Consider the following 27,821-nt stretch of genomic DNA (forward strand, 5'->3'; position numbering starts at 1 on the left):
TGTACTGTGTCATTCTCTAATTGTTTTCTAACCTTTGACTCAACAGCTGTATCCCTCCATGCCCCCCTGTATATAGCAGACCAGCACTCCTCCATGTGTCCCCCTGTATATAGCAGACCAGTATCCCTCCATGTCCCCCTGTATATAGCAGACCAGTATCCCTCCATGTCCCCCTGTATATAGCAGACCAGTACTCCTCCCTGTGTCCCCTGTATATAGCAGACCAGTATCCCTCCATGTGCCCCCTGTATATAGCAGACCAGTACTCCTCCATGTCCCCCTGTATATAGCAGACCAGTATCCCTCCATGTGCCCCCTGTATATAGCAGACCAGTATCCCTCCATGTCCCCCTGTATATAGCAGACCAGTACTCCACCATGTGCCCCCTGTATATAGCAGACCAGTACTCCTCCATGTCCCCCTGTATATAGCAGACCAGTACTCCTCCCTGTGTCCCCCTGTATATAGCAGACCAGTACTCCTCCCTGTGTCCCGCTGTATATAGCAGACCAGTACTCCTCCATGTCCCCCTGTATATAGCAGACCAGTATCCCTCCATGTCCCGCTGTATATAGCAGACCAGTACGCCTCCATGTCCCCCTGTATATAGCAGACCAGTACTCCTCCATGTGGCCCCTGCTGCACTCCTCTCCTCCATGGTGTATGCTGGATCCTGCAGGGCTGAGGCTCCTCCCCCTGCTCGGATCCCCATACCCCTCAGCTCTGCAGGATCCTGTTTACACTACTGAGGAGAGGAGGATGGCAGCGTCCCTACAGTCAGCACCTCACCTCAGAGGAACTTGAGTGGATCTGTGCTGCTACAATCCTCCTCTCATGGGTGGAGGCCCCTTCCCCAGGCCAGGTCACGACCCCATACTCACTGATGCTTTCCTTTCCTGCTGCACAGCGTTGTGACCTGATCTGGGGGAGGGGCCTCCACCCTGCAGGAGCCGCTCACAGTGATGAGGAGATGAGAGGAGGATTGCAGCGATCCTCTCAGTTGAAGCGCCGCCTGCACGGAGGAGGCAGGAGGAGAGGACGCTGGTACTTGCTGTTATCTGACTAGGTAAGAAATCCAGTCAGATGACAGCAAGTGCTATCAGTTATGTGCGTGGGCTGGGGGCCAACAGGAGGAAGTGGCGAGGGGGGCCGGAGGGCCCCCCTAGCGTAGGGGCCCGGTCGCCATGGCCACCGTTGCGACCCCTATAGCTACGCCACTGATATATATATTGGTACCTTGGTTTAAGAGTAACTTAGTTTCAAAGCGTTTTGATTTAAAAGCTCCATGAACTGGGTGGGAGCGCCAGTGGGGGAGGGGCATGGTCTGCAGAGCGGGGTCTACAGCCCTGTACTCTGACCCAGGAAGTCTCCCTCACCTTCCAAATCACAGCAGATCCACTTCAGGCTGGGGATTGCTTAAGGGGACAGGACTGTGGAGGTAATCTCTTCATAGCTGTAACCCCTCTCTCCCCGGACAGAGAGTGCTGCATGTATGTGCCCACATATGTCCTGCTCATTTCTTCATGCTCCCTGCAGTCTGTCAGCCTTTGTGTTTCCCATCCTCTCCATTACTGTACAGTAACTTATAATATCACATATTCTGCTGTTTCTGAATGTTTGTTTTATCTGGTTTACATGTTATTCAGAATAATACATTATTTTTGGGGTGTGGAACCAATTGTCTGCATTTCTTATGGGAAAATTTGCTTTGGTTTAAGAGTGGATTTGGATAACAAGCACCGCCACGGAATGAATTATGCTCATACTCCAAGGCACCACTGTGGTATATGCACACACACACATACACACACACATATACATATATATATATATATATATATATATATATATATATATATAATTTTTTTTTTTACTTTATTTTGTGTCCTCTTTTGGATATCTCTAAAATCCTGCTCTCCTCACTTGGCATCCTTCTGTGCTGTCCGGATAGAGACGGACAGGCATGTGATGAGACATATATACGTCATTCAGACTCCTTCACTGCATTCATTTTCTGGGTATTATGATGGAAGCTGAATAATGTGTCACAGGAACGCCGTCTGGACGGGACTGAAGGCTGTGATAGTGCAGCCAGATTTTCAGAAACCTTTATGGTCCTATTATGTTAAAGGAGAAGTCCGGTCATTTTGAAAATCGGATTTAATAATGAGCACATACCTATCTCTCCCCGTGCCCACTGTGAGCGGTCGGACCAGCCCCAGGACACGCACCCCACCCCCACCCCTGCCGGACAATACCTGAACCGGCCGTTGGACCGGATGCTCAGCCAATCAGTGACTGGCTACAGGGTGATTTACAGTACATTACTATTAATGACATGTGGAGGGAGAAGGAGGTTTTTACAGGCTCTCCTGCACACAGCACTAACTAACCCCTGCCCGACGTAATCTGTCCTGATCTAGCTGTTACTAGAGACAGAATTTCCCTGACATCAGGCAGTTAGCAGCAGGTTCCACATATTTAGGGCACCTAGTGCCCAAGGCTGTTTTTCCGAGGTAAGGAGTCATGTCTTTTTATATAGCCGTTAAAGAAGTGACTTCATACTTTTGTCATTATAATGGTAAAATAGTAGTTGCAACTCTATCCACTTAACAACACTAAGGATGAAAAAATGGGGAACCAATAAAGGGACCAGGAGATATAGACATCAGTGATACAATCCCCGATGGTGTCTGTTTCTACTCAGGAGAAGGTGCAGCACAAAGAGTTCTCCAAGTATGTATAATACATAAAGGAATAGTAACCAAACATTCCCTTTTTAGCTCAAAGCTTTAGAAATCACTGCCTTTTAGATTTGGTCATAGATTTTAAACAAAACCATTAAGTGAAATAACCCAGGACAATGCAAAAGAGATTGAGGGGCTGCCATTATTTACCCCTCCTTCATTTCTAAATACATGAGAAAAAAACAAATTGATCAGACTAGAACAAAGCTGTCTGTAAGGGCAGATACCATGCTGATGGATGCAACATATCCATGATACATAAAACATTGATATAAAATACTGCAACTGCCACTCCAGCTGTTGCAAAACTACAATTTCCACCATGCATCTAAAGCTTTGGCTATTCAGGCATGACGGAAATTGTAGTTTTGCAACAGTCAGAGGGCTACAGGTTAAACATTACTGCATGGTTAAAGGGGTTATCCAGTGCTACAAAAACATGGCCACTTTTCCTCCTACTGTTGTCTCCAGTTCAGGTGCAGTTTGCAATTAAGCTCCATTTACTTCAATGGAACTGAGTTTCAAAACCCCACCCAAACTGGAGACAACAGTAGGGGGAAAGTGGCCATGTTTTTGTAGCGCTGGATAACCCCTTTAAAGATCCAGGACCTATGGAAAATTCCTTTAAAAGGGCCTTCTGGGCATCAATATGAGATCAGGGGGTGTTAACACTGGACAGCTATTTGCAAGAGCTGTGGTGAAAAAGAGGTGAAAAAGAGCTGGAAGCGAAGTGGACAGCCTTACACATTATTAAGTGATCATGCTGGGTTACTGCAGTTTGGCTCCCATTCACTTCCATGGAAGCAAAGTTTATGTACTGTAAACCAGCATGGCCACTACAACATGGGGGGAAAGTTATCAAAGTAAAAAGTTGTATTTTTTGGCGTAAAATGGCCAGATGCAAAGTAATTTATTCGCAAATGACCGTTTTGCGAATAAAATATTTGCATCTGGCCATTTTACCCCACCTTTGCCAGTGGGGCGGAACGGGGGTGTGGAGGGGGCGGAACGGGGGGGCATGGACTCTGGGTCCACTTCATTTATCATTTTTCGCAACGAAAAATTATAAGGAAACCTACGCCAGCTCTAAGCTGGTGTAGGTTTCCTTGCGCACACGCTGGTGCGCACGGGATTTATGTAGAGACAGTGCACCTCTCGGAGCTGCGGGGACATTTTTACGCCTGCCGCAAAGGTTAATCAAAGGTTATACAAATAAACTCCCAGAGCATGGCCGGGGTCCTGCAGCCGGTCCCACCACTCACTCACTCACTGCGGGCACAGGAAGAGTTGAGTCAGTTCTTGTAATCAATTTTCCCTCTGCCCCTGCCGGCTGCTGGATTTTATAAATCAACAAACTTCTCCTTTTAAGGGGACATAAATAATGTTATTAAGATGGTTAATATTTAATATCTATTAAGAATATATAATCACATGTAAGTTATATTAAAGGTGAATGTGTGAATGTGTGGTGTTTTTCTCTCTCCTGTGCACCTGTCAAAAAGCTCTTTCTTGCAGGTTAAAGTAGTGATGAGGTATTTTGCAGTTTCATATGTGCTCCCCATGCATCCAACCAGGGAACCCCAATAGTGAACTCAAGAGGTGACGGGACACTGACTCACTTCTGTTGCCTCAACATCTGGAGATATAAGAAAACCCCTCTCTTAGTCCTTCAACCCTGCCCACAAGTCACCTCCAGTAGTTGTCATATTTTTCCAGCATTAACACAGAGACTTTGATACACCAATATTCTTATAAAGCCGGAACATTAAAGCGGTACTCAACTGGTTTCAGAGATTTATACAGATTTGTAATTTACTTCTATTTAAAAATCTCCATACAGCAGCTGATAAGTACTGGGAGATTTTTAAATAGAAGTGAATTACAAATCTGTAAAACTTTCTGAAAGTTAGTTTGAAAGAAAAGGATTTTTGCCAGAGTACACCATTAAGGCTTCTTCACCCGCTGTTGTACATTATGATACTGGATGGCCTCAGGACATAAAGCATCAGTGACAGGTCAGGCCACTTATAAGCACTTGCTGTAGTAGAATCTTTGGTATTAAGCTTGTAAAAGTTTTTCTATAGGTTGTACAGTATATGGAAATAAAATAGTTTAATGATACATTTTTCACCCGAAGCTAACAGAGTTACAAGGCTGGCTTCTGACTAATCTTATACTGTACATGTGGGAAATAGCCTAATCACTCGTGAAAGTGAATGGGGCCACTGCCAGTAACACCACCGTGTATATGGGTATCCCCTTTTGATGTATACCCTGAATGTAAGGGTCCTAGTAGTCAAAGAAATGTTTGATTTTCGACAATTTCGACAATAAACGATCTTTATGGGAATGGCGTGAACTCATTCACCATAACACAGACAACGGCAGTCGTAGTTCTGATCGTAATTATGATCGTTACTATAATCGTTTACTCCTTCTGATTCCAGCAAACAAATGAACAATGTGCACATACGCCGAATGTGTATACAACGATTAGCGAACAATTAACAATAAGATCAACAACACACGAGCGACTTCTCGTTAGTCACTTGATCGCTGACTGCAGACACACGTGAAGATTATCATTTCAATTCAAACAATATTACAATTTTTCACCCGATAATGGTATCGTATAATAGGGCCCTAAGGGGAAAACATGGAGTATACAGCCCACCTACAAGGTGAAGAGGAAGATAAACTAAACAAAACTTTGGTTTTTAAAGGGTTAACCCTCCCCCCTCAGTGTGCTGTACATAACACAATGGTATCCATCTCACTGCAGTCAGACCAGTTCCCGGCTGTGTTTAGCCATCACCATGACAACCATCCCACGTGTACACCGACTGCCACCTTCCGCACAGGCGCACTGAGCCTTATACATTATATCCAGACATCCCATCCTCTCCGCAGCTCCAGGTACAGCTAACCCTTTCTTTTCTCCTACGATATCTCGCTTCCATCTTCATATTACAAGACAGAAGTAATATAGTTTATTTCATTTGTATATCTACATCCTATATACCATCTGCTGCTCCTCTTATTATATACAATCTACTACTGTATCAATCCATATATCCCCTCTAATGCACTTATTTTTTCCACACTCAGGAGCTTTCCTGAGCTCCATGCAGCTGCTTCCTCCCTCTCTCTCTCTCTCTATATATATATATATATATATATATATATATATATATATACTTTACTGTATTATCCTACTATGTGTACATTTATTATCACCTGTAAACATTGTTTCGCACTATATGTTCGCTATATATCATACATTTCAGGTATACGCCATTGCAGCTACCATATATGTTTTGCATGTGTCTCTCCTTGGTTTTCTCTTTTTTTTTTTTTGCACTTTGGTATCATGACCGATATCAGCTTCTATTTACCAGATACTTTTACTTTATGTCCCTGTAAACGGAGTCATAGGCTATGCTCACATATAGTTTTCTGGAGTGTATTTTAAGGCATAAAACAACAGTTTTCCATTACAATTTAGATGTTTATTTTAATTATTCTCACTGAATTCAATGGGAAAACACTTGGCAATATACAAGTACTATTCATTATACACCTATAAAAAAGTGCATGGTACTTATTTTGGATGTAAAATGGCAATTTTGCTACTTTTTATGTATTTAACCCACTTTAAAACACTTGCAATTTGCAGGCAAAGATCTTATGTCCAAAAAAAGAGCAAAAAGCAAATAAAAGCACAAACATTCTACACCACAGGTGTCAAACTGACAACCCTCCGGCTGTTGCAACACTATAATTCCCATCATGCCTGGATAGCCAAAGATTTAGCTTTAGTTTCGCCACAGCTGGACGGTCACCACTTTGACACCTCTGCTAAACAAAGTTTAAGGCTTTGTTCACACGTTGCAGTTGAATTGTATCCTTTTGATTGTCTAAAACACAAAACTACAATTCCCATCATGCCTGGACAGCCAAGGTTTTAACTCTGGCTGTCCAGGCATGATGGGAATTGTAGTTTTACAACAGTTGGAGGGCTATTTCTTTAATGTACTCATCACATTATTTATTATTATCCGCTACAGATCCAACTTGAAAAGGTCCAGGTAGGACCAAATCCTGATGTACCATTACTGGATATTCTGGAAGTAACACTCCTGATGGGATGGAGCATGTGATGTGATATATAATAAGCTGAGTATGCCATGTACACTGTTCATATGGTGCTGTAGGATGATATAATCCACAGACGCCCACAACCTTTCAGACTGCGGTACCATTACTTCTAGCAATTCATGCTGGTTCTATGTGCACGGCCGGGAAGCCCTGACGGTACCCTGCATCCATTTACCAGAGGATATCTTTGAGATCAAAGAATGAGCAGGTAATTGCTTCAAGGGCTTCTCCACAGTAACAACTAGAACAGCAGAGCACAGTGCATTACACGGGGACAAATGTGCATTGTCTATTGTTCTAAATACAATGAAGAATAGGATTTTCTTACCCATAATTTACAATAATTTCATAATAATAGAAGATCATTGGAAGGTAGTGACTTCAGGCCATATATCTTGCAGTGATCCACTTTTACTGTAATGACCTTACAGCAAAAATGTGTCTGTATTCTGCATGTGTCAGTGTAAAGCCAAGGAATAACCAAGGTGAGGATAATAATTAACATAACTAATGTTACTGTGTATCGCAGGGCTGAGGGCTGGGGATCAGCTGACAAAGTCAACCTGAGCAAGGTAAGAAATGTCCCTTATGTAGGGCAAGTGTCCCTGATGACCTATTCTAGGGTAGCTTTCATAATCGTGGTGACTGGTGGGGACCGGTTGTTGAGACACTGTTGTCTGTTTGATATTCCTTGAATGTGGATCCACTGGACCACGGCAAGCTATGGGGAAACCCGCACCAGGGAGCAGAATCTAAGGGGCTGCTGGTCTTCACCAGAGCCCGCAACAAAGCAGGTCGGGTTCGTTGCAGCAGGTGACCCCCAGGTTGCTACCCCTGGTTTGGTTTGCTTGCTGTGGCAGGCAAGGTACAGAGAGAACAGCAAAGACAGGGCACAGCCAGGAAGAGGAGAGGAACAGGGACGAGCGCAGCCCGTGGTACGAGCCACGTCCGCATTTGTGAGATTAGTTTATAGTCTCAATTTTATGCAGTTGGTTTCAGCTATTTATTTTTATTTGTTAAAGGGAATCTGTCACTAGGTTTTTGCTGCTGTAAAAGAGGGCAGCATAAACTAGTGATAGAAATGCTGAACAGACTGGTGTATTACTTACATCATTCTGTGTAGCTGTTCTCCTAATATGCAGGAGAATAGGATTTTTGCAACACCCCTCCCCCACCCTTCAGCTGCTGATTGACAGTTGACTTTCTATACAAAGCATGGATAGATAACTGCCAATCAGCAGCTTGTGGGCGGAGATTTTTGCTTCTCATGCACATAATGGAAAGGATTACTTATTGTCTATGTTATACAGGAGGATATCTCTGGATCAGCTGCACAGAAGAATGTAAGTGATACATCATTCTGTTCAGCTTCACTCTCACTAGTTAATGCTACCCTTAGATAGGACATCATAAACCTGCTTACAGAGTCTCTTTAAATCCAAACCATCTAAAGCCAATTAAAGGAGTACTCTATTGACAGCAATTATTATTGGGTGGATTCAGTTGGATTACATGTGGTTATTCTTTATAATTCAGGGTCTCATTGTGATTTCTTTTACAGGCCTTGGGAAAGCTGGAAGTTCTTGACCCAGAAGGTATTCATGATTTTATGTTTTTAATAGGGAATTTCAGATCATCTTTTCTAATTTTCCATTCTACTATCCATATTATACTTATAATCTTGCAATTCGGCAGTTTTCATTCTGGCCTAATGTGGAATGTCCTCTGCACAAGTCACAGAACATGTCCTATTCATGTGAATAGGGTCTGGGACAGACTATTTTGTCTGTGACCTTGGAACTTGCTTTAAAGCAAATCCATACATGCTGTTAAAAACTGCCCAGACAAGATAGTTGCTTCTATAATTACTAAAAATAAAATAAAAAAAATTACAATCAGAAAATAGAAACAGTTTAGAAAAAGGACATGCTCCTGTAGGGAAACCACCGAAACCACCATATTAAGTGGCTTTATAAGTCAATGTAATGACAAGGGAAAAACCAAGGCCAGGTAACCATCCACATACAGCTGTTTTGGCGGTGTTGTCCCTCATCAGCGTGGAGCAGGATTCTGGCTAGGTAGGAGCAAAGCCTAGTAGAGCACCTGGGAAACAGATCACTGAACTCAGGGAGACCAGTCAAAGATAACACTGTCAGGTGCTGGCTAAAGCGCTCAATAAAGTGCAATTCTAGGGGCATTGCTCTATGTTTCACTATCTGACTGTAGACAAAATGTAGGCAATGCATTTGCATTAAAGGGATATACTGTATTTCCATTTTAGTAAGTTAATAGGGGATCACAAACTGGGGGTTTGGGGAGGGGGACCACTTAACCCCTGCAGATCCCAAGAACATGAACATAATTGTTTCCGGAAACAATTATGCAGACTGCACCAGCGCGGTGTTCAGCACTTGGAAATGTTCGGCAGCCCCATAGACAATGAATGTATTGGTGCACCAATACTGGAGTCGCAGTAGTCTGACTCCAACCACTTGTTTTTTATCCCCAATCCTAAGGGGATCACTTACTAAGATTGGAATACACCACCCATTGATTAGTTTCTTATAAAGGCCACATTTCCAAATTGTGGTCCCCACATGTGGCCAAAATCACGTCCCAAAGTGGTTACCATTTTAATGACAGTACTTTATTATTAGTTTTTTTTCTGTATTTTCTCCATTCTAGATAATGACATCCCAAAAACAAGAATATCAATGTCTCCGTAAGTACAATGTCTTTAAAACTGAAAGTCTGGTGTGGGGGGAAAATATCATTCTGGGCAGCGGGTGGGGGAACTTAATATAGGAAAGTATGGTTTCCAAACCTCATGCCTGCCATGTGCCACATAACTGGGCTCCTATACCCCTCCAGATGTCACTTTCTTCCAGCTTTAGGGTACATCACGACTCAAATGAAACGTCACCAAAGGGTGGGACTTAACCCGCTCAGCCAATTAGTGACTGCAGCAGTATTATTATTATGAAGTCATGAAGGATCCAGTCTTTAGGCTGCCTGGAAAACATGGATACAGCCTATGGCCTGTAGCTATATCCATGTTCTCCCTGACTCCCTAGGGCTGCATCCAACTTTTTCAGCCACCGGTAATCAAATGCAGAGAGTTCGGATTTGGAAAAACCCAAACATGCTCGAGGTTCGCTCATCTCTAGTGAAGAACAATTTAGATTTTCTTTTAGGGGGTCCTAACAGATAAACCCACACTGGTTTCATCATACTGATCATTTAGCGATCATAATTTTACAGTATTTCGTCACATTTTTTATTCTTCCTAACTATATGGACCAATGATTAGTTGTTGCATTTATGTGTCGGTTTCCTCTTTTTGCAGAGTGAGTCATTCTCAGAGTCCAGAATTTACAAAAAAGGTCAGTTTAGAGGGGAAAGTTACATCCAGGACATTGCCTGATATTAAAGGGAGGTTTCCAGGGTCAAAAAATACTCTATATAATGTTTGTAGATGTATTAAACCAAACTTTTAGCAAACACATTTCTGGTTCAATAGATTTTAGTGAGTTTTTCACAAAATTTTTAAACGTACAACAAAAATAAAGTGTAATTATACCAAGTGTACAAAATATATAGAATGTATATAACAAATTTACTGGCATGCCTGAGGGCATTGTTTGTGTTATGTTTTTCCTGAAGAGAGACGTGTCCTTTGTTTCAGTGAAAACTACAGAAGCTCTTCAATGACATAATGTACACTGTGCATATACCACAGCAGCCAATTGTCAGCAACCGGCTGCAGCGTCATCACTTTCAGCAGGGGGCAGCAGAGCAGCAAATCTATCTCTATAGAATGCATCTGTTACCATAGATTTCTTTTTCTGTATATGCTCTCTGTATTATAAGGTTTTCATTATATCTGGTTTCTGTACAAATAATAGTTGTCTTTTCTTGTAGCGACCTATAAGCTTTCAAAATGGCAAACTACAAGTGTTGGGACCTGAAGGTAAGTATGGCAGTGAACCTGAAACATCCGATAATCTCTGTACAGTGCTGTAGGATATGTCAGTGATGTATACATGGATAAAACAAATGAAGAATTGCATCAGACATACTGTTTTGAATTAAATTCTATATAATATATTGATCTGATCATAACAATAATCTCTGTGTAACATAGATTTCATTCACTTTACTTTTACAGAGGAAGTAGTTATCCATCCCTATGATGCAGCAGCAAGGTAAGTAAGTTATACTGTTACATTATTGCTTAATGTTTAGGTTTTGGATAATTTTGATAACTTATAATATGATAGCCACTGTCATTAAAGGAGAAGTCCGGCAGAAAAAAAAAATGGCAGGGAGAAATGTAATAAACAACCACTATTCACCTCTCCCTTGCAGTGCTGGATTGCCGCTCCAGGACCTCCACCCGGTCCCACGATCTTCACAGCCGACATCACGACCCAGTTGATGGATTGCCCGCTCCGCCAGTCAGTGACTGGGGCAGGACACTGCTGATTGGCTGATGGGGCAATTCATCAGCCAGTTAGGGGGATGTCTGTACTGAATGACCCATTCCTGCCCATGGGCTGTAACTAGTAAGTGAGTGGGCCTAGACTCAGGGCCGTCTTAACAGCATTATGGGCCCCTGGGCAGAGGTGCGAATTGGCCCCCCCCAACCGCCGCCATCAAATTCCCCACATCTTTGCATATAGTGCCCCCCATAGTAGCCAATTCCCCCATATAGTGCCCCCCATAGTAGCCAGTGCCCCCCATAGTAGCCAGTGCCCCCCATAATAGCCAGCACCCCCCATAATAGCCAGTGCCCCCATAGTAGCCAGTGCCCCCCATAGTAGCCAGTACCCCTATAGTAGCCAGTGCCCCCCATAGTAGCCAGTGCCCCCCATAGTAGCCAGTACCCCTATAGTAGCCAGTGCCCCCCATAGTAGCCAGTGCCCCCATAGTAGCCAGTGCCCCCCATAGTAGCCAGCACCCCTATAGTACCCAGTGTAACTAGTAAGTGAGTGGGCCTAGCTAGACTGCAGTACCAGCCATAGCCCGTGGTCAGGAGTGGCACTGTTATTTTTCTCCAGACATCTAAATATAGAGAAAGTTGTGCTACAGTTCTGCTCAGTGCATAGTAGTGAGCGCCGCCTTGTAGGTAACAAACGTAATCAAGTCACAATGCTAAATTAGCAGGAATAATAACTATAATTTAAAGGGGTTATCCAGGAAAAAATAAACAATGATGATTGTTCAAACTGTCAATAATTGCAAGACAACAACATGGTGACCTGGGTATTTATCTACTACTTCTACACTATATAGTAGTATACTATACTGCTACCTGCCCCAGCGTGTGAAACCTGTAGAGGAAACAATGAAGAGATTCCAGACGCTTAGGCAGCATTTACATGTTTGCAGATCGCACGGTTCTCTAATTCATCTTCATTTCCCGATCAATGGTGCAAATCCCATGTGGGACAAAAGGAACAGAAAAATTGATTTCTTCCCTCTCAAGTAGATTATTAGTGACACTTTCTCAGTTTTTAACTATGGCAGAAGATTAACTGGCTTTATAGTTAGGGGAAAGTACAATCCAGGACACAGTGACATCAGGGTACACAGTTCCCAAACTATTTCTGTTAAAGAATATCTATATATCCATCCAATGATAATGAGGCTCAGTTCACACACAGTAAAATAAAAGCCAAAGGAATAAATACGGCAGTTTTATCATCTAAATTTGCTACATTAATGTCTATTCAAAAATGTCCAATGCACACACTGTAACAAAAAAAAAATGGTTGAGATTTATCAAACATGGTGTAAAGTGAAACTGGCTCAGTTGCCCCTAGCAACCAATCAGATTTCACCTTTCATTTCTCACAGATTCTTTAGAAAATGAAAGGTGGAATCTGATTGGTTGCTAGGGACAACTGAGCCAGTTTCACTTTACACCATGTTTGATATATCTCCCCTAATGTGTTTATAGACTCTATTTCCAGACTTAAAGGAGCACTTTATTATATAAGAAAAAACGATCATATTTCTTTCCTTTTTTTTACTGCTATAAAACCACAACAGCCAATCACTTTGCTCCTCTGCCCACCAATTAGGAGTCTCCTTGCCACTTCTATGAGTCTCCTTGCCACTTCTTACAGAGTTATTCCAATGATGGACATTTACTTCTTATAGAAAGTCTCGGAGGTCAGATCTACCACCAAAAAAAACTTTTTCTATAACTACCTAAAATTGTGTTCAAGACTATCTCTCTTAGGACCTATTCAATTTTATTTATGTATTCACATGGAGGAGGATTGCGGCACGGATCCCCCAATAGAAGTCTATGGGATCCTTGTTTCTCACTGATTCTACGGATGCAACATCCATGGAATCTGTGAAAAGGAGTGATCCCAGCAGTTCGCCCCCGCCCGGCAGCAGAGATTGCAGCAGCGCATAATTCCCCCCCCCCCCCCTTTTCCTAATGCCGGACGGCTTACACATGTTCAAAAGAAACAACTGAAGACAGCACCTCTCAGTGAAAAAATGTGATGTCTTTATTCACATCCTACTTGCGCGACGTTTCGGCTGAGAACCAGCCGAAACGTCGCGCAAGTAGGATGTGAATAAAGACATCACATTTTTTCACTGAGAGGTGCTGTCTTCAGTTGTTTCTTTTGGATTTGTGTCCGGACGGAGGGGTCCTATCCGGTGAGGCGAGCACTCCATTCCCAACATTTTGCATATTGTCTACCTGTGCTGTTCATTTGAAATATTGGCTTACACATGTTTACCAGAAGTAGCATTGTCCCTGCGCATGTAATGGCGTTGTCCCCACTTACTTCCTTTCCTAGTGGCTCCAGGCACCAGTGATGTCACTTGTGCACTGGTAGCAATATGGAACTATGCGGGTTTGTGCTTGCGATGGGAGAAGAAGGCAACGGGGGACCACACAATATCTGATGAGCATATGTAAACCGGCCGGCATGGGGTGATGTGATGCATCACAAATGGTTTTCCACAGATCACGGATGTAGCTAGCAGGACTAAATCACAGTCCTTAAAAATCACTGGACATGTGAATGAGGCCTTAGGCCAACCTATCTGCAGACTGAGTGTGTAAAGCCCCTCTTACACAGGGCGATCTCCAGGAGCAAGCGAGTGCGGACCTGGCAGGTCAGTGCTCACTTGCTTCTCGTGCTACTACACCCGGGGGGGGGTGAGGCGCTATTAAGTTCGGCAGGCGGCTGAGGCGGGGCTCAAGATTGTCTGGGCAGCCCAAAGAAGATAGCCGTGCTCTGCTGTCACCGCTCCTATTACACTGAGCAATGGCAGCAGATCTTAATTGTTTGTCTTTCAACATGTTGAAAGACAACGACAGACAACATTCAGCCGACATCGTTCATGTCAGCTGATCATTGCCTTCTATTACATAAAGCGATTATTTGCCGTAACGGGCAATAATCACTTTCTGTAATAGGGCCTTAAGAGTGTAGCTGAACAAATATATAGCACGGTAGAGTACATCATGTAGCTGATGTAAATGTTCTTCTTCCTTAGACCTGGCAGCGCACCTGGAAGACAAGGAACAGCAGGAAGAAGAAGTTACATCCCTACAAAACACATCCCACTCTGTACAGTAAAGCCTTTAGCACACAGGTATATGTGGAATATGTTGTTTCTTTAAAACAAGCTCATATACACATTGAGGCTATGTTCACACTGCGTACAAATCCGTATGCAGGTCTTATGCTGCCGTACATGTGCGGCTGAAACTACGGGTGTGCGAAAAATCGACATGCGGCCGGATGCGTACGAACCGCAAAGATACGCCCGCAGTACAGTTATGCTTTCCTAGCTTGTTTCGAAGCGATCTGAGGCGGGTCATTTACTTGGAAATCTTCGCCCAGCCCCGTAAACCACACAGAACCTTTTGGATCGAAAAATCAAGTTTAATTTGGCTGAAATAAGTACTTTGTACGGGACGGCATGGAAATCCACGGGCGTGAGTTTCAACATTTCCGTCCTCAAACAATAGTCTTGTTCATTTTTCACGGCGCCATATACGATCCGGCCGTAAGCTCATACGTAGTGTGCATTGTGCGGGCATATATCCTATACTTTCAAGCGAACACATCAACCTCAAAACTATGTGCGTATATTCGCGGTTTGCACTACGGACGGATTCATACGCAGTGTGAACATAGCCTTACTACTCAGTATGACTTGCATCCTGTAGTAAGTTGGTGAATTGCCGAGTATCGATGCCAGTTGGCACCAATCTTGACATCAGTTCTTGATGTCTATGACGATACGGACTGATGAAGTAAAATATTTTCTTCTATTTGCAGCATCAATATTCCAGATTACACTACTGCCACCAGCATGCAGGCTGACAAGGCAGAAGATGATAAAACACAGATGGCATCATCCATGGGAAGAGACTCCGGTAAGGACCATGATGTCCAACAAAGTACACTTTATGGATATGTTCACACACCATCTCTTTTTATCTATTAGAACAGCCGTAAATTTGAGGCCAAATATTGGCCATTATTTCATAATGACAGTCAAGACTGTACCAATAACGGCTGGCATTATGAAAATGACGGGTGTCCTAAAAGGTGGCTGTTAAATGGCCAATAGATGACGGTGTGTAAACATAGTCTAACATCATTTTTTTCCAATTAACAGTACAGGTTTCCTTTTTTTCATTTTTAGGTTTAAAAAGTTTGAAAAAATAATAAGTTTTCTCTAACCTTATAGTTTATTTTTGAGTTCAACTGGATATGGGATAACATTACCACAATGATTAAAGGGGGTGGTCATTTCTAAGCTGTGATTTTTCATATGTATCATATAGATAGCCTATTCTACTTTTAGGCTATGTTCACACAACATATGTGTTGTAGTAATCAAAGCCATTGTTGCAAATTGCGTGTCGTGATTTATACAGTGCACACGTTGTTTTGTGAAAGCATAGAATACCGTCCGGAGTGTAAACACATAGGGCCACATTTATCATCCGGCGGACGGATGATTTTTGGCGGAAAGTGCCGGTTTGCGTATTATTTTATACGCAAATGGCCGATTTGCGAATAAAATAATCGCAAATCGCCACTTTCCGCCGAGTACGCCAGGGGGCGGAAAGGGGGCGGAAAGTAGGCGGGAAGTGGGCGGAACGGAGGGCGCGGACTCAGAGTCCGCGCGATTTATCATCCGTTCCGCCCAAATGTACGCCGAAAACCTACTCCAGTCCTCAGCTGGCGTAGGTTTTCGGCGGTGCGCACCGGCGTGCACAGGATTTATGTACAGGCAGTCCGCCTCTACATAAATCCCCGTACCGCCGGAGCTGCGGGGGCATTTTTAAGTCCGGCGTAAAAAATGCCGGACTTAATAAATGCCTCCCATAGTATACGCTCAGGCCAGGATCCCTAGCGGCGCGGCAAAAACTGACATGTCAGTTTTCTGCGGCTGCTATTCATTGAATAGCGGCCGCAGAAAACCTGTCAGTGCACACAATGGAGCATGCAGCTCCGGCCACACGCTCCATTGTGTGCAGCGGGGAATTCGGATGCAGGCGCACACTGATGCGCCCACAACCGACTTTAGCGGCAGTGAAGAACATCCGGCTGGTACTGCAGTACTGCCCAGGATGATCTTCTCTGACACCGGACGTTCTGTGTCCCGGACAGGTCACGGAACGTCCAGTGTCTTACTACATGTGAACATGGCCTTATGGTATTTATGGTCTGTCCCTCAAGAGTCAAAAAAGTCCATAGAAAAATATAACTATAATTATAATGATTGTTGTGACTATGTGGCTATGTTTGTATTTTGGGCTGTTTTTAATTTAAAAAAAACTGTATAAAAACTGGCATTTTTTCAAGCACATAGGATTTTTGCTGCCACTGGATACATTATCAATTGTTGATTGACGGGTGCTGAGAACCCACCCCCTGCCAATCAGGTGTTTGGCTCCATGTTCAGTGTAGTGGTGGCCCTGGGTAACTACAGTAACATGACTTCACTGCTACGCTGAGACGTTTTCCAGTTCCATTCTCAGTGTAATGTGGATGCCTAATAGCTGGTTGGCATGGGTGCAGGTTGTCAGTAACCCAACAATCAACTATTGATAACCGATCCAGTGGAAAACCTCACTAAGTATCTGACCTTTTTGTGCCCATTTACTTACTTTGGTCTTATTTTCCCACATATAAAAGGCCCAAAAAGCATTGAAAATGGAAATAGCCATTTATAGCTTTTGCAATAGCACAAAAAACTAAAAGTATGGCAGAAAAAAATGAGTGCACAAATAGTGGGGAAAAAAACACCACAAAAGCAAAAAAAAAGCGTGGAATTTGAGCAGAATTTAAATCCCCATTTAGGCTATGTTCACACTACGTAAGTTTCCGACCGTAGCGCGCTCTGTTAATAAGCGGCCGGAGATTTACGTAGTTTGCGTACAATGGAAAGTATACGATGTACGGCTGCACAGTTCACACTACGTACGAACTTACGCCTGGATCGTATGCGGCGCCGTAAAAAATGAACCAGACCGTTGTTTCGGGATGGAAATGCTGTAACTTACGCCCATAGCGTAACATGCGGTCCTGTACGGAGTGGTGATTTCTTCATTTTTCCACTTTGATTTGCCGATCCAAAAGGTTCTGTGGGGTGTCCGGGGCCAGCCGAAGATTTCCAAGTAAAAGACCGCTGTCAGATCGCTACGTACGCTGCTCGGGAAGCGTACGTAGCTTACGGGCGTAAGTTCGCGGACCATATGTAGCCGGCCGCAACTTGCGTAAATTCCGGCCGGAGTTTTACACGTATATGTCCGGCCGCGAAAAATATGCGGCCGGACATATACGTAGTGTGAACATAGCCTTACTTCTATAGGATTCCTCTAGCAGAATCTGCCCAAAGAAGTGACATGAAAATTCTGCTTGGAAATTCTGCAGTGTGAACAGAGCGGAAATTCCATTAAACACAATGGGACATTGCCCTGTTCATATTTTATGGGAGGAATTTCAAGCGGAAATTTAGAGCAGATTCTTCTTCAATTCCTCGTCTATTCCTTGGGGGGGGGGGTACCTAGGGGTAGCTATGGTAGAAGCCATGTGGTACAAAGACTTTCTATGCGGATAGACAGTTTTGTAAGCCAATGCTTAAACTTGAATTTTTCTGTGCATTCTCTTATAACAAAGCCGTTATACAGTGAACTCTATATTAAGTCATTCCAGTATAGGAATCTGTGGTGTAAACTATACAGAGAAGCCAGGAACAACATCCTATTGGCGGTATTAATAGCAATCTCCTTTATCCTACTAAATGAGTGCTCTGCACCTGAACTCTCAGCTATTTTTGCATCACCCAGCGCCTTCCCTGACCTGACCCCATAAAGAAGACCCAATTTAACCGCAGTGCCTTGTACGATTTTCATTATCGTAGATGAAAAGGAAACTACAGGACCTCAATCATTGGCTATTCATAACGGCAACATCAAAGGACGTCTGGAGGAGTCTAGTGATGAAGATGAGAGCGATGATGAAACCGTCCGCGCTCCCATCCAGCTTCTAGCGGAGGTGACATGGCTTTGGGTTAACAAGCGTGCACTTGTAATGAACCCGGTGGGATTGTAGCGGGAGACGGTGTTAATATAAACTATGTACCTGGGGGTCAGGATTACAGAGGAGACAACCTGAGGCTATCCTGGTATCCTCACATTCTTTTACATTTACAAGCCTGCAGCCGTGCTGTCTTACTTGTCCTTGCAGGTTACACATAACATTGTCTGGTACGACGGCATGTAGAGCAGTGTGTATTATGGTGGGATGTGAAGAATTATTCTGTATCATCACATTGGTTATGTTTTTTTAGTTTATCACTGCTATAATGGAAGAGGATTACCAGGTGGCACAGAAACTGTGTAAGATGAGTAAGTATTTCTTCATATTGCACATACAACTACTGTGAGTACTCTAAGTATTTTGTCCTGTTACATGACATTGGTATTGCGGAGTCCCTCGCTTCCTTACCCTCATGAGTAGTAATAAAGATACAACCATGGGATGGATTGAATTGGCCACAGCAGCCATTTTATTTTAAATACTAACAAGTAAATCACTGTCCTTGTACCTCCTTACAAGGCCCCTAACCTTTTACATTATTAATCCCAAACCATTTAACTATGTACAATCCTCTGCAGAACAGAGACGGTCCTTGAAGCCCACATAGACCTGCACACAGGTTTTACCTGCGGCCGATCCCACATTGGTTCACAGGCACATGACTGAACCGCTGTGTGCTCCAGGTTCACCATGCCACCAATCCCCAAGAGGGTTACCTGCAGCCAGCAGACTATCACTTCTTATGTAGGGAGTCAAGAGCCACCATTGTATCCCTCCCTACACTCCAATATACAGGATGCTAGGGAAGCTGAGTGACCCCATTATACAGGATGCTAGGGAAGCTGAGTGACCCCATTATACAGGATGCCAGGGAGGCTGAGTGACCCCATTATACAGGATGCCTGGGAGGCTGAGTGACCCCATTATACAGGATGCCAGGGAGGCTGAGTGACCCCATTATACAGGATACCAGGGAGGCTGAGTGACCCCATTATACAGGATACCAGGGAGGCTGAGTGACCCCATTATACAGGATGCCAGGGAGGCTGAGTGACCCCATTATACAGGATACCAGGGAGGCTGAGTGACCCCATTATACAGGATACCAGGGAGGCTGAGTGACCCCATTATACAGGATGCCAGGGAGGCTGAGTGACCCCATTATACAGGATGCCAGGGAAGCATGGGTAACCCCATTATACAAAATGCCAGGGAAGCCGAGTGACCCCATTATACAGGATGCCAGGGAAGCTGAGTGACCCCATTATACAGGATGCCAGGGAAGCTGAATGACCCTATTATACAGGATGCCAGGGAAGCTGGGTGACCCCATTATACAGGATGCCAGGGAAGCTGTGTGACCCCAATATACAGGATGCAGGGAAAGCTGGGTGACCCCCATTATACAGGATGCCAGAGAAGCTGAGTAACCCCATTATACAGGATGCCAGGGAAGCTGAATGACCCTATTATACAGGATGCCAGGGAAGCTGGGTGACCCTATTATACAGGATGCCAGGGAAGCTGAGTGACCCCATTATACAGGTTGCCAGGGAAGCTGAGTGACCCCATTATACAGGATGCTGGGAAGCTGTGTGACCCCATTATACAGGATGCCTGGAAAGCTGAGTGACCCTATTATACAGGATGCTAGGGAAGCTGAGTGACCCCATTATACAGGATGCTGGAAAGATGAGTGACCCCATTATACAGGATGCTAGGGAAGCTGAGTGACCCCATTATACAGGATGCTGGGAAGCTGAGTGACCCCGTTATACAGGATGCTAGGGAAGCTGAGTGACCCCAATTATACAGGATGCTGGGAAGATGAGTGACCCCAATATACAGGATGCTAGGGAAGCTGAGTGACCCCGTTATACAGGATGCTAGGGAAGCTGAGTGACCCCGTTATACAGGATGCTAGGGAAGCTGAGTGACCCCATTATACAGGATGCTGGGAAGATGAGTGACCCCATTATACAGGATGCTGGGAAGCTAGCAGTGATAGTTACCATCCTTCAGGCTGTCTCTTCTCCTTATATCCTGTTCCGGTGAGATAATATCCCACACGCGGTGGGCGCCGGGGGCGGGGCATGCTGCGATGGGGGCGAAGCTTATCAGAACCTACCAGGGACTATTATCACTTGTTGAAAGGGGGACACTGATGCAGGACGCCCTGAGTCTGTGTCAGGGGGAGGTGCGGAGGTGCTTGAGAGGGGGTTGCAGATGGCTCCCTTCAGCTCTCTGACAGTGTGTTTTGCTGTAGCACCATGGAGACAGGGGAGACAGGCCAGGCAGGGCTGGGCCCCTTTGAAGCCGGGGCCCTATAGCAACTGCCTGCCCTGCCCATAGTGATGATAGCACGGACAGTAATGGTACCATTAGTTTGTAGATCTGTGACTTCAATACTTACAAAATAAAACTAGTTTATTTGGCTGTATAGAGTCACAAAGGTGTGGCCGAGATGCTGCTCCATTGCTCCATTCTTTTCATCCCTCCATCTACGAGTGACAGGCGTTCATCCAGGTTGCAGTGTACGGTGAGTCAGTGAAGCTGCCACTGAAGCTGGAACACAATTCAGATGAAAGGCTCCAGCACAGGATTTCAGAGGGGCTCTCAATGACAATCATGGAGAGATGGAGAATGGGGTGCAATGGAGGGGGGAGAGTCAGTGCAACCTATAGTACTTAAGTGCCCTGACCACACCTCTGTGACTCTTTGCATGGCCGGACAAATTTTTTTTTTTCGGTATTGCAGTCATTGTTCCAGATGACAATTTCCCTTTAAGACAAGAAAAGTTCATATTTCTTTTATCTAGCATTGCAGTAATATCTAGTAAAGTGACACCTTAGGGACTATTAGGGAAGGAGGCATGTACTGTACTCTACACCTTCATCAACTCTCCTATTGACATGTGAAATTAACTTAGCTGTCAAGCATTTGTCTTTGAGGTAACTTTCAGGTACAGACTTTTTAAGCATGAAACAGCTCAAGGCCAGGACCAGACCAGGGCATGCTGCTGTTTGCGTTTTTTTTGTTTTGCTTTTTATTTTTGCAAATCTGAATGACATTCCCCTGCGGGAACTGTAATGGGAATATAATGACATCACAGGCCATTTGTATGGGCAAAGACTTGTATGGGCCTGCTATGCCAATCTGCAACAGACCACCATAAGACCTAATGAAGTTTCGGTAGTCTTTTTTTTACAATATCAGCATGGTCCTGTCTTGTTGAGAAAAATGCCTTTTAAGTTGAATGGGTTATCCAGGATTATAAAAACATGGCTGCCTTCTTCCAAAAATAGCTCTACCCCTGTCATCAAGTTGTTTTTTTTTTTTTGTGATATTACAACTCAGCTCCATTCACTTCAATTGAGTTGAGCTGCAATACCACTCACAAACTGAGGGCAAGAATGGCGCTGTTTTTGTTTATCTAATCTTGGATAACACTTTTAAACAATTCAGTCTTAAAAGTTTCTAATTTTTTTCTCTCCAAATTTTAGTTCTGATTTATGAACCAGAAAATCCTGAGGCCAAACGGTTTTCACCTCTCATTGAGGAAATGCTGCAGATTGGTAAGGAATAAGGATTTGACTTGGCATCTGTGGACCTGAATATTCTGTAGCGCAGTATCTCCCCCTCAGTTACATCCTGTTCTGGTTAAACAACAGACTATTAAATTTTGCAAAGCTGGTAATGGTAGCATCATTTATCATCTGCTGTATGTCCTGCAGGAAGTGGTGTATTCTGTCCAGTCTAACACAGTGTTCTCTGCTGCCACCTCTGTCCATGTCAGGAACTGTCCAGAGCAGGAGAGGTTTTCTAAGGGGATTTGCTACTGCTCTGGACAGTTCCTTCCAAGGACAGTGGTGGCAGCAGAGAGCACTGTTTCAGACTGGAAAGAAAACACCACTTCCTACAGGATATACAGCAGATGAGAAGTACTGGAAGTTTTGACATTGTAAATAGAAGTAATTTACAAATCTGTATAACTTTCTGATGCCTGTTGATTTGGAAAAAAAAATCACTGGAGTTCCCCTTTAACATCAAGTGCAATGAAATGCTTTGCCATTGTGTTTAATACATTGCAGAACAACAGGAAAGCAGTGAAGATGAGGACAGCGAAGATTCAGATGAGGAAACAGATGAAGAGACAGATGAAGACACCAGTGATACAGATGACGAAGATGAAAACCATTGTTCTGCCAACCACATTTCATAACCCTTTTTACACTTACTAAATGGGTTGTCCGCCTTACACCTGATCTGGCACTGCACACCGGACAGGACAGTTGCTGTTGCACGCATCCGATGCCAGAAAACTATTGGGCATATTTGGACCCTCATCATCAAATTGGGCGTAAAAGAGAAAGACCCTGGAAAATTTCTTCACAACCTCTTTTTCAAAAGAGATGGACTCTGATACCTGCTCTTTTTGTCAACGTTAGAAATAAACTTTTAAAAGATACTTTAAAAAAATAATTTAATTGTATTTTACTGTTATTTTTCTCACTTTTTTTTAAATAAAGCATTAAACAGAACGTATTGGAGGTGACATGAAGTATGCAGGTCGGGAGTTTCTCTTACTTAAAGAGGATGTACCACCAGGTACATCCTCTTTAACCTGAAGCCATGGATCGAACGGTGCCGGCACCGGTGCCGTTCTATGCACCGGTGCTCAAGCACTGGAGGTAGGCCGGCCTGCCCCCAGTGGGAGGGAATTCCCTCCCCTCCATGACGCGGCTCCCTTAGAATGAATGGAGCCGCGTCATAGAGGGGAGGGAATTCCCTCCCACTGGAGGCGGGCTGGCCTACCTCCAGTGCTTGAGCACCGTCCGGTTCCGGTGCATAGAACGACGCTGTGCACGGGAACCAGGCCTCGGTCTTCCCCGTGCCGGCGCCGTTCGATCCGTGGCTTCAGGTTAAAGAGGATGTACCTGGTGGTACATCCTCTTTAAAGGGGTAGTGCAGCGATTTTACTTTTTCTGCTTAATTAACACATTACAACGCTATATAACTTCGTACTGTGTGTCAATAAGCTATGTGGCCCCATTTTGTGTGATTCATCTCCAACATGAGTTGTTGTTTTTTTTAAGTTAATGCTGCGTTTACATGGAACGATAATTTGCACGATCGTACGATTAACGATTTCGAAGTAACAATTTTTTTTTATAATGATCAGCATTTAGACGGAACGATAAATCGTACGGAAAAATCGTTTTGCGATCGCTTAAGCCTATCTCGCACATAGGTTAAATCGGTGAACGACTGTTTACACAAAACAATCTGCGAATTTTTTGCGAACGACCAACCACGATTTGAGAACGTGTTCAAAGATCAAAATGAATGATTTTCGCTCGTTTCGCTGCGTTTACACATACGATTATCGCTCGAATTCGATCGTGTAAACGCAGCATTAATTTTTTTAATTGAACATTTTTTTAATAGAGAACATACCAAACCATTCTCACCACCACCACCACCACCACTGCCATCCCTTAAACCTTCTCCCTCTCCCTCCCTGACAGGAAGTTAAAAATAGAACTGCAAAATGTGTATTCTCTATAGCTTCCTTTCTCTGTGGATATTGCTTTCACGTTCCCTCAGTGATGTTGTTATTTCTGAGCAGCCCCTTCAGACTGCATCAACGTCTTCTTGTCATATACTTTATTGGGACATTTGGGACTGCTGTGGGAGGGCAGTAGGCAGGGTGGGAGGATTGTGAAGGCGAGCGGAGGGTAAAAGGAAACCAATGCATTTGCTCAACCAGAATGTACAAACCTAAGGGCCCTATTCCACCAGACGATTATCGTTCACATAATCGTTAACGATTATTGCAAAAGACCTGAAAACGTTCACTCATTTCCATGGAACGATAATCGTTACTTATGATTATGAATACGTATTTGCGATCGTTTCTTTTTCGCTATTTCTTCGCTATTGCGTTCGTATCTACTGTGAACGACCTAACGACGTCTTATTTAATGCAAACAGTTTGCAAACGTTTTGCGAACGAGCAACGATAAAAATAGGTCCAGGTCTTATAAAGCGATCAACGATTTCTCGTTCGGTCATTAATCGTTACCTGCATTTCAATCGAACGATTATCGTTTAGATTCGAACTATTTAACGATAATATGAACGATATAATCGTCCGGTGGAATAGGGCCCTAAGACCCAAAAAATGAGTGGATTTTGTTTTAAAATTTCACAGTAAAAACTGCAAGATTACAGGATTTGTTTTTATATAAACAGTGCCTTAAAGGGGTTATCCAGGGCTACAAAAACAGGGCCACTTTCTTCCAGAGACAGCCCCACTCTTGTCTCCATTTTGGGTGGGGTTTGCCGCTTAATTGCAAACCACACCTGACCTGGAGACAAGAGTCCTGTTGTCTCTGGAAGCAAGTGGCCCTGTTTTTGTAGCGCTGGATAACCCCTTTAATCACTCGCTGACCACCTGTAAGCTTTATACGTCCAGCCAGGTGGCAATTAACTCTAAATGGCAGTTTCAAAACTGTGAAGAGTGATGCATTGGCGAAGACACCACACCACTGCTAGAGTTGTCAGGAGGCCACATTTCCTCTATAACTGGAGCTACAATGTCAGCCCCAATTATAGAGGAAATCATCAATAATATAAATATATTTTGGTGAGAAAATGCCCCCCTTTCCCACAACCTTATGAGAGGACACAAAATGTAAAAAAAAAAAAAAGCCTGATGTGTCTGGTCAGGAAGAAGGAAAATAAATAGAGATGAGTGAACCGGGTTTGGGTTCTAGTCAATCCAAACCTGAACCTCGGTATTTGATTAGCTGCTGAACTTGGATAAAGCTCTAAGGTTGTCTGGAGAACATGGATACAGCCAATGACTATATCCATGATTTCCACATAGCCTTAGGGCTTTATCCAAGTTCAGCAGCCACCGCTAATCAAATGCCGAAAGTTCGGGTTCGGATCGACTCGAGCATGCTCAAGGTTCACTCATCTCTAATAATAAACCTGTGGTTAAAAAAAAAAAAAAAAAAAAGCATTTTTTGTTAATTATTTTCTTTTACATAAAGAGTTTAATCCCATCTTTGACAGTGTATTCCTTCAAGCCATTCATTGGATCTACACCAAATTTGGCCATAACATTTTAAGATATGATGTATTTTACATTGCAGCCACGTCAACTTGTATGACTTGCCTCCGAGCTCAGCTGGTCGCACCATCCTCGCATCAAATGATCTGAGATTAGTTGTGTCCAGGGGCTTCAAAACAATGTCCTCCGATGACGTAGTCCTTGTGCACTAAAAACGGTGTGTCTCCCAGCTATCGCCGTCCTTGTCACAGGCCCTTGAAGAATTAACTCCGTCTGTCATTGGGGCCTCTCTTTGTTGACAGAGGAAAGCGCTCCTGGGTAGAAGACAGCGTTACTATTTAAAGGCTCGGGATCACGAACAAAGTGACAAGGAACCTGTAAGTCAAACAAAGGTGCGTGAGCTCGAAATAGAAACCTATTAGAAGTCACAAGTTACAAAACGGAACAAAAAAAAAAAATACATCTGACACTGAATGTAAAATTAATGGCGGATGATTCGACCCTAGCGATGAAGTAGAAAGTAGTTTTATTTATTACATAACACAGACAATGAGCGTTGTTTAAGGCCAAGATAAAGCCCTTTATCAAGCGGCTGCCTTATCTTGGCTGCTACCGTTACTCATTGTTTATGTGCTATGGTATAAATACAGGCTCATAATTCACTGTAGCCCCCGGATGTGTGCTGGATCATCTCATTTTTGGTTTTGCTTTATAGAGCAGCTGGCTGTCTTTTTGCCTGAGGTTTGGGCTATACAGTAAAAGCGAGATTGCTTCTCCAAATGTAAGTTACCCGTTAGTAAAGGTCCTTTATTTTATCCGCCAAACAGACAGGGAAGAAAGCGGCTAGCAACAATGTTTTTTATGCACGGTAGGATTTTGTTTTTCTGGTTGGCAAAAATTCTGCTGACAATTTTCACGTAGTTGTATGTCTTGTCCAGTACTGTGTACTGAAATATTCCTGAAGCGAGAATACTGACTGCTAAGGTTATAGCTATTGTGATATAAATGGCTGTACAGTGGGCACATTTGTGGGATTGTCCTTTTATTAGGGCTTTAGGTATTTTTGATGGCAAGAATCAAGATAAACCTAGCAAAACCTCACACACACACACACCTGTGCAGTGGTGTGTGTGTAAAGGTGCAGGTGCGAACAGAGGCAGACAGAGTCCTGTGCGTTTGATATAAAATTATAACAATTTACTGTAGAACTTTGGCAAGATAACAGTACACGCTCTGTAGACAGTAATAATCTTGATAACAGACTTGAGTACTGTTTTGAAGTAGATGCTTGGAAAGAGTAGAAGTAGAATGCTTGGAAAGATGGAGAGAAAAGGAAAGGAGTTTGCCAGAGGAGCCCTTGCCCAATGTAGACCTTGTACTCTGCTGAAACTGTAGTGTGAATCAATAAGTAGTGAAGTAATCCTCGTACTCACATTTAGACTAAGTCTGACTACCTTCTGCCCTGCAGTTGCGAGCTGCTCGTCCTGCTATGGTAAGACAAGTCTCAGTCATCTGTTATCTGAGTGTAGCTAGATGCCCGCGTTTTCCCAGTCGACCTACACTGTGCAGTAGTATACATAGACCTGCACTTTTTAGAAGGGTACCTGACGTGGGCTACGGTACTCCCCTTCTGTTAACTTAGCACTGCATAGTGAAAGTAGTTGTTTGTCTAGAAGAAAGGCCTTATTCACACGTCCCGTAATTTACGGATCCGTATTTCTGTATCTGAGTTAGTGCACATTGATGTCTATTGGGCTATTTACACTATCAGTAAATGAAAGGATGAAAACCAATGCCAAAAGAAAAGGAAATGTCCTAGTGCGGACCCAGTGTGCACCCAGTTTTTTTTTCCGGATCCTCTCATTGAAATCAATTGTTTACAGATTGTTTACGGATTGCAACATGTTTGGCCTTCGTATTTCCGTATTCCCGTAAAAAAAATATGGATGACTCATAGGTCCCAAGGTTCTGTTTCTAAGCAACCACAGGCTGACAAGCGATCATGTGACTTATTTTAGGGGTTGGGCAAACTGGTGCTATTTTTTTTTAACGTACTCAACTTTATTAACTTGTATAAAGCAGTCAGTAGTAAAAACGGATTTACGGAAATACGGATGCAATACGGATGTACTACGGATGTCCAATCCATAATTTTTAGCGGGTTGTTTAAGGACTAGAAAATATTACTGAACGTGTGAATAAGGCCAAAGTCTTTTGCTGCATCTGCAATTGGT

The 27,821-nt window shown here is 43.5% G+C and overlaps 1 protein-coding gene across 2 annotated transcripts; it reads left to right on the forward strand.

Annotated features, from left to right (window-relative positions):
- The first annotated feature begins 1,047 nt into the window (after nt 1-1,047).
- Nucleotides 1,048-22,988, forward strand: ERICH2 (glutamate rich 2). Of its 2 annotated transcripts, XM_069985144.1 has the most exons (15): nt 1,051-1,067; nt 5,531-5,664; nt 6,816-7,114; nt 7,436-7,478; nt 8,468-8,501; nt 9,592-9,628; nt 10,253-10,289; nt 10,828-10,876; nt 11,075-11,111; nt 14,437-14,535; nt 15,228-15,325; nt 18,328-18,461; nt 18,757-18,814; nt 22,010-22,081; nt 22,598-22,988. In XM_069985144.1, exons 3-15 carry the CDS (start codon nt 7,107-7,109, stop codon nt 22,726-22,728), a joined length of 837 nt encoding a protein of 278 aa, XP_069841245.1. In that variant the 5' UTR covers nt 1,051-1,067; nt 5,531-5,664; nt 6,816-7,106; the 3' UTR covers nt 22,729-22,988. The 2 variants fall into 2 exon arrangements, with proteins under 2 accessions (XP_069841246.1, XP_069841245.1); XM_069985145.1 differs by lacking the exon at nt 22,010-22,081 and having other exon boundaries at nt 1,048-1,067.
- Nucleotides 22,989-27,821: the final 4,833 nt, after the last annotated feature.

The sequence above is a fragment of the Dendropsophus ebraccatus genome, chromosome 9 (genome assembly GCF_027789765.1).
Source record: "Dendropsophus ebraccatus isolate aDenEbr1 chromosome 9, aDenEbr1.pat, whole genome shotgun sequence".
In the NCBI taxonomy this organism is placed as follows: Eukaryota; Metazoa; Chordata; class Amphibia; order Anura; family Hylidae; genus Dendropsophus; species Dendropsophus ebraccatus.